Source organism: Carlito syrichta, unplaced genomic scaffold, assembly GCF_000164805.1.
Source record: "Carlito syrichta isolate Samal-C Ts95f unplaced genomic scaffold, Tarsius_syrichta-2.0.1 Scaffold104847, whole genome shotgun sequence".
Taxonomy (NCBI): domain Eukaryota; kingdom Metazoa; phylum Chordata; class Mammalia; order Primates; family Tarsiidae; genus Carlito; species Carlito syrichta.
Window position 1 is genome coordinate 101,983 of NW_007048943.1, and position 7,262 is coordinate 109,244.

Below are 7,262 nucleotides of genomic sequence, written 5' to 3' on the forward strand. Positions count from 1 at the left end.
TGCGGTGGCCGGGAGCGGCCACTGCACTCCAGTCTGGGTGACAGAGTGAGACTCCAACTCAAAAAAAACAACAACAACAACAAAAATAAAATATTTGATCTAATCTTGGGGTGGCCTGGGGAGTGGACAGCTGGCCTCTGCAGGAAGGAAATGGTGGCCACACTGCATGGCCTGAAGGCAAAGAGCAATTAGTAGATTCCAGAAAGCTGGATCTGAGGAGAGTGCGAGACAGGCCTTGTCAAGGCTTTACCTGTGGTGGCATCCCAAGTTGGAGCCGGCACGGAGCTGGAAGTGGATGTTTACGGCACCAGGTGCACAGAGCCCCCGTGGACCCAGTGCTGTGGTGCCAGCCTGTGCGGCCTGGGCCCATCCCTCCCAATTCCTTGCACAGAAGCTCCTGTCCTGTGTGAGCCATGACACCTCCCGCAGAGGAGGAAGGGGCTAAATAGTTTGGTCTTCATTCCCTCTGACAGGCTCCCTTCTTCAGGCTGAGATTCTGTCTGGTCATTTCCTCAACAATGATGAGCTCTGCTCCGGTCACAGCAGATCCTGCCAGCAGAAGCCAGCTCAACCCAAAGCTCCCTACTGGGACCCACAAACCGTGAGTTCGGATGCTCAGAGCTTTGCAGCCCGGCTCAGGCCTGGGCAGAGCTGGCAGCATGTCCTCCGAAGCTGTGTGTGCAGAGTACTGGTGGAGGGAGTGAGCTCCCCATTCCTGGGGCATGCAAAAAGAGGTGGGATTGAAGCATTGGATAAGGTCAGACTAGATGCCTCTCACAGCTCCTCAAACCCTGAGACAGATTCTGGATGCTAGAAACCAAAGAGAAAGCCTCAGTGAGTTCCATGATGATGAGGGCGGCACTGCTGGTGCACCTGCTGTATACCCAAGGCGGATCCGACCATAATGGCCACTTTACAGAAGAGGGAGCTGGGGATCCAACAGTCAATGCAGAGAGTTGGGGCTCACAGCAGCCTCCTGAAGAGAACTGGGGGGAGGCCTGCCAGTGTCCCTGCAGGGCTCATGGCCTGGGCGAGAGTACGGAGGACCAGGAGGAGAGGTCAGCCCTGTCCACGGGGCTCTGCACTCAGCTCTGCCAGTAGGCCCTAGGTGGGTGTGTGGCCTAAGGAGTGTGGGGAGGGAGTTGGGCACTGGGCCTCCAGTCCATTTGCCATCTGCCCCCTCCAGGAAGCCCTCCATGATGGGCCGGGGCAGGAGGCATGGGCTCTGGACAGACTTGGGTCCTAGTCCACATGCCATCACTACTTGTTTGTGTGCCATCTGAAACAGGTCACCCAGCCTCTCTGCCACCAAAGAGATGACACCAGCCTGTATGGTAGTCATGAGACAGCAGTCAGCATAGGGCCGGCCAGAGTCAATGCATACCAAGTGTCCATCCAGGCCAGCCCCACCTGTCCCCTTCCTCCTCCGCTGTAGGTTCAAGTATTGCTAGTGGCACTGTAGAGGTGAGTAAGCCCCCAGCCACAGAATTTCCTGAAGGCTGACACACGTCAGCTTTCAGCGGTGCCATGGAGACTGGAAAAGCCTAGACCCTCAGGCACAGTGCCAGGTAGTGAAGAGGCATGTTTGGGCTTTCCTGACCGCCTCGGGTCACCCCACGAAGGTGGTTCTGTCTCCAAGGGCAGCTCACCCGGTTGGACCTGCTGGCCGGAGGTTTGGAGCATCATGAGAGTTGAGGTTCAACTTCCTGCAAATACTGGTACCCAGGGGGTCCCCAGCCCCTTGGCCTGCCCCTGAGGCAGCAGATGCCCTTGGCTGACACCTGAGTTCTTTAGAGCTGCTGCTTTGGACGTCTCACCTCAGGACTTTTGCATGTGCCATTCCTGATGCCTGGAGGGTTCTTTTTCCAGTGTGTGTCCTCACCTCAAATCCCAGACATTTTCCCCCAAACATCCTTTATGTCTGTCCACTTCTCACACTTTATGCCTCTGTCCAGGGCCCAGCCCCATAGCTGCCCACCGGGATCAACTCTGTAGGGGCCTCCACGCCCTAGGGGCCCATCACTGTGGGAGATCCTGCTTCCTCCCAGCAGCCAGAGGGAACCTGTCACTTTTCTGCTGAACTCCATCCATTTCTCAAGATCCTGAGCCCCTCACCAGGCCTGCATGTCACAAGAGACTCAAGATCCTTCGCAGCTCTCCTGGACTGGCCCGCTGTGGCTTGGGCATGGCTGCTCTGGAAGGCTTCTTGCTCACCCTACTGCCTCACCTCACTGACACCGGCCCACTCCCCAGATCTGACCTCAGAACTCACTTCGCCAGTGAGAACAGCTCCCTGAGGACTGAGGACACTGATCAATGCAGCAGCAACAAAATGAAACATCCTGCAGTGACCCATCCTGAAGGGTAGCACACCCCCAAAGGCAGGGCATGAGAACTGTGTTCATCACTGAGTCCTGTGCCTGGTTCACAGAAGGACTTCATCCATGAAGGACACTGTTGGATGGATGGATGGATGGATGGATGGATGGATGGATGGATGGATGGATCAATGAGTGATACAAGTGACGGGTGGATGGATAGATAGATGGGTGGAAGGATGGATGAATGATGGATGAATGGGTGGAAGGGGAGGGACATCTGGGTGGAGGGCACAGCAAGCATAGATGCGGAGGTGATCTGAGATCTGAGGAAGTCGCTGGAGTCCAGATGGAAGGGCGGAGGCCACGGTAGGCCAAGCTCAGGGAGAGGAAGAGGCCTGGGATCCTGGATCATGGGCTGAGACTTCCTCCCAAGGACAGCAAGGGCCATGTGGGTGTCCTGACCTCATCTGAATTTGGCAGGGAGTGGTGGGGCATGTAGGGGTGAAGCCCAGTGGTGAGGGCAAGTAGCTGGGCCAGTGGTGGACTCAGGGCTGAGGTGGGGAGCCTGGCAGGGAGGGGCACCCCAGGCTGGCTGACAGGGGAGCCCAGCTTCCTCCTGCTGCTGCCTGAACGAACACACAGCTGAGGCTGAGCAAGTGAAACCTAGCAATAAGGCCTGACGAGACGGGGCTGGGACTGACAGGGATGGGAGGTGCCCCAGGGGCCAGTGAGGCCGCCAGGGTTGAGCCCTCTGGTACCTCTAGACCACTGCCTGGACCAGGTCAAGGGTCCTGCAGAAGACACTGGCAAAGCTGAGGGCTCCAAGGTCTCTCTGGCCCAGACCCTCAGGACTGCATTCCTGGGCTGCGGGACCCAGTCTGCCAGGCACTTGGGATGGGGAGGGCTCAGGACAGCCTGGCCTGGTGGTCTCGGTACTATCATCCACCCAACCTCCACATGGAAAGTGGAGGAAACCTGCTCAGGGAGGGGAGGGGCTTGGGGCTGGGGAGAGAGGAGCTCAGGGCGACAACCCAGCCTGCATCTTGCACCTAGGACCCAAGGCTGCAGGCCCTGGTTCCCAGCTCTACCCAGGGACTCCTGTGCTGGGGAGCGAGGCCCTGGGAGGAGAGGGCCAGGCCTTCCGCAGGGTCAGGAATGTGGCCCACAAGCCTACCTTGGCCATATGAGCAGAGCAACCTTGGGTGCTGGCACTTTGGGTCCAGTCAGGCCCCAGCCTTGCAGCCCTGGGAGAGGGTACCTTGGGGTGTCAGGGGAGGGTTGGCACTTGGACACTGTGCTGTGCAGTGCCCTGAGCTTGACTGAGGACTCAGGAGCCAGGAGGATGGTGAGCAGCCTGAGACTGAAGAGGGGTGGGGCTGGAACAGGCATAGACCCCTCCCTAGAAAGCCCCGAGCCCCCAGGACCTTTGGGGAGCCCATTCTAGGAGGCCTTTACCGGTCTTCAGGGCCAATGGAGAGACTCTGAGGAGAATGCTGGCCGAGGCTGAAAGACTGAGGGCCTCTAGGCACCCCTGGAATGATCACCCCAGAGCCCATAAGCTTAGGAGTTCTCGACCTGCCCAGCCAGGAGGCCTGAGTCCTGGGGGCTGTGTGGCCCAGTGCCAGCTGCAGAACCAGGTCAAAACAGAAAGTGGTAGCATTGGTGCTGGGAGTTGCAGAGGAGGTCTCCCCTGCCCCCAGCTCCTGATCCCACACTCCTGGTCATCTGCATGCTGCCTCCCCAGATGATCTCACCCTCGCAGGGCCGGCCGTCACTCCCTCACATGGCAGCCATGGGGACACTGTGTGTCCTGTGTGTCCTGGGTGCGGCACGAGGCCGTTCATTAGGAACTCTTTGTGGAACGATAGTGTCCTCTGCCTGGCAATTGTGGGATGACCAAAGACAATGTGACAACGCGTCACCACCCTCATGCTGGATGACATTGGGCTGGACCCCCCGAGGCAGGAGGCAGCAGAGGGAGTGGCCTGGGTGCGCTGGGGCAGGGGAGTGAGGGCGGGTGGCACGGGATGCCAAGCCTCCTGGGGCGAAGCTGTGGCTACAGCCAGGCGAGCTGCTGACCCTCTAAGTCCCTTTCCAGGAAGTCCAGACAGAGGCGCCCATCTCAGCACTGAGGTTTCCATGAGAGGAAGTGCTCTCAGGAACGGCCCTTCACCTGCTGGGCCCTCCCAGGTCCTCCCGAGTCCCAAGCCTGCTCCTTCCCACACGGACAGATAGGCCTGGAGGGGCTGCTGGGGTCAGGATGCCTTTATTGTGGAGTGGGGATGTGAAGAGGCATCGGGGCAGGGGGGCTCAGCGGCCACACGGCGGCATGTCCCGGGCCCCCAAGGCAGCAGGTTCCAAGGCACTGGAGTGGCCCCCACCAGGCGCGAGCCCCAAGATGCAGCCGGGTCCCACTGTGTCCCGTGCGGCCAGTCCAGGAGGCCAGCCGGGACTTCTCTGAGGCTGCTGCGGCCCAGTCAGCTTCTGTGGGGCCTGGAGGCTTTCTGCCGGTAGATCTCAGTGGTGAAGGGCCTGCGGGTAGCGGTGAGGCTTTGGTGAGCGGGATGTGGGTTGACACTCCCCCATGGCACCCTGCCCCCGCCACAGTGAGGGTGCCTAGACTTGGCGTCTTTGGAGAACGGCGGGAAGCGGGGGAGGGAAGGAAGGGGAAAGGTGCCTGGCCAGGCCTTGCAGGCCCTAGGCATGCCCACTCTAAGCGACTGCTGCTACCGTGACATGGGACACAGCAGTGGCTGGCAGAGCCAGGCCCGGGCCTGCCTGGCCACAGGGAAAAGCCCTAAAGGGAGAGGCCAGGCCCGTTAGGCAGCTACACTCCCGCCCGCAACAGCTCCACTCACTCCTCGTACAGGACAGCGACCACGTAGATGAAGGCCACCAGCACCGTCAGCAGCAGGCCCGTGGGGCTGGCATGCCTGCAGAGACAGACTCGAGTCAGGGGCCTGGCTGGACCCAGGGCATCTCTCAGAGCCACTGCCCATCTGCCTGGCGCCGGCTCCCTTGCTGTGACCATGAGCCTCCAGCCAATGCTGGGGCCGCTTGTGCCGACTGGGATGAGCCGAGTGGTGTCTTGTCCTGAGTCCGGCTTTCCTGTGAAGACCAGGTCCTGTGGTTCGGATCCTGACCCATTTGCCATCTTGCCATCTCCCTGTCCCTCCTGGCTGGGTGTCTCCAGGGCCACCCCCTCCTTCCCGCTCACTTTCTCCTGATCCCCAGCCCCCAGCTCAGGATGCAGCAGGAGTGAGTCAGAATAGTCCCAGGGGCTGAGGCTGTTCTTTCCTGCTCAGGAGGACGTTCTGGGGCAGAAAGTACTCCCCTGCCCCTCAGGGACGACGCTCTCAGGAAAGAAGACTGTTTTCCAGAAATGGGTCCAGGGACCCCAGGGCCAGTCTGGGCCCACCCTGAATCGTTGGCCCTGTCCTGAGAGGCTCTGGCCATGAGGGAGGGGTCAGGAGCTACTGCCCCTGCTCTCCCCCAGCACAGCAGCCTCACACCCCGCGAACTCCCAGTAGCCCAGCCCAGAGGACCAGAAGCCCCAGGCAGAGTGTGCGGTAGGCCAGGGCTGGACAAAGCACGGGCCCTGCTGACCAGCTTGTGATCCTGCCACGCCAATGAACACGGGCAGCTCGTCAGTGATGGTACCGCCGAGAAGCCTGAGCGCCTGTGCCGTAGGTTTCCAGAAACAGCTGCTGTCAAGTCATCTCCCACTTTATTTCTGTAGTCACCTCTGACCCCACCAGCTCAGGCAAGGGCTGAGCTAAGCGCCCAGATTGGCTGGGAGGGAGTGGGGCAGCCAGCTTGGGCATGCATCCTGGGGCGACGGTGCATGGCAGGCCTGTGGGGTGCCCCGGCACTGCCCCTGCACTACACTGCCCCTTTCCCAGATGGCCACGGGAGCCCCAGGCTGGGCGGGGTCAGTGAGGGGCTCGAAGGCCTTTCTTTCCTGCCCACTCCCTTCCACCCAAGGACCTCACACTGGCCACTCCCCTCTGCTGCCTGCCACCAGTGCCGGGCTCACCGCCACGTGGGCCCACCAGGCCTTCCACACAGCCGGGGGCTCAGGCCCTGGGAAGGCCCATCCGTGGGGAGGTGGGAGACAGGTGGGCCTTGGAGGGCCCCTGCTGGGTCAGCAACGGGCAGGGTAATGGCTCATCTCTAATAAGCTCTCAGACCAAGGGTGCCATCCCCCACACCCCACCTGGTTAATGCCCTCCAGAGGTGGCTTGCACATTTCTGAGAGTCCTGGCTTGGTAGTTCTGAGCCTGGGGGCGACTCTCACTCCTGGACCCCAGGCACTGATGGGGACACAGAGGGGACCCATGTGTGGGCTCTGCCTTCAGAGAGATGGACAACTAAACCACTGAGAAGGTACCCAGGGGTTCAGCCAAGGCTTCCTGGAGGAGGGGACACATCAAATTGGGTTTGGAAGGACCAAGGAGAGGCAGAAGTAGGAGAATTCTAGGCAGAGGGGCAGCATGTATGCATGCTCTGTGTGTGTGCGCACATACGTGTGTGTGCTGGCACAGAGGTGTGTGGGGAGCCCTGAGGCTGCAGGAGGACCCGGCTGAGGGAGGTTTCAGTTTCAGTGTGGGCTCACCCTTTGGGAGTGAGTAGAGTCGGGGGCACATAGGCTGCCCGTCATGAGCCTACTGCTAGAGTCCAGGCTGAGCTCACAGGGCTGGTGATTACCTGGTCTGGATGTGGGGCAGGGAGAGCGGGCCCCAGCCAGACCCCCAAGCCCCTTCTACTTCCAGCCCCTTGAACCCCAGCCAGGGGTGAGGGGCCAGGAGGGACCACCCAGCTCCTGACATTCCACCATTTGACAGTCATTCCTTTGGGCTCCTCCTCCTTCTGGCCTCTAGAGCACCTGCAACATTCTAGGCAAGTGACTTCCTTTTTTTTTTTTTTTTTTTTGAGTTGGAG

General features: G+C 60.3%; 1 protein-coding gene across 2 annotated transcripts in view; it reads right to left on the bottom strand.

Moving 5' to 3' along the window:
- Positions 1 to 4,571: 4,571 nt before the first annotated feature.
- PEMT (phosphatidylethanolamine N-methyltransferase) overlaps positions 4,572 to 7,262 on the bottom strand; it is a 77,163-nt gene continuing 74,472 nt past the window's right edge. The window contains exons 5-7 of one of the 2 annotated variants that reach the window (XR_002482403.1): positions 6,065 to 6,096; positions 5,180 to 5,254; positions 4,572 to 4,853 (exon numbers count right to left, since the gene is read on the bottom strand). Coding sequence is in view for 1 of the 2 variants with exons in the window: in XM_008066314.2 (XP_008064505.2) it covers positions 4,799 to 4,853; positions 5,180 to 5,254 (130 nt within the window). In the remaining variant the exon portion in view is untranslated. The remainder of the gene's footprint in view (positions 4,854 to 5,179; positions 5,255 to 6,064; positions 6,097 to 7,262) is intronic. The other variant, XM_008066314.2, reaches the window with a different exon arrangement.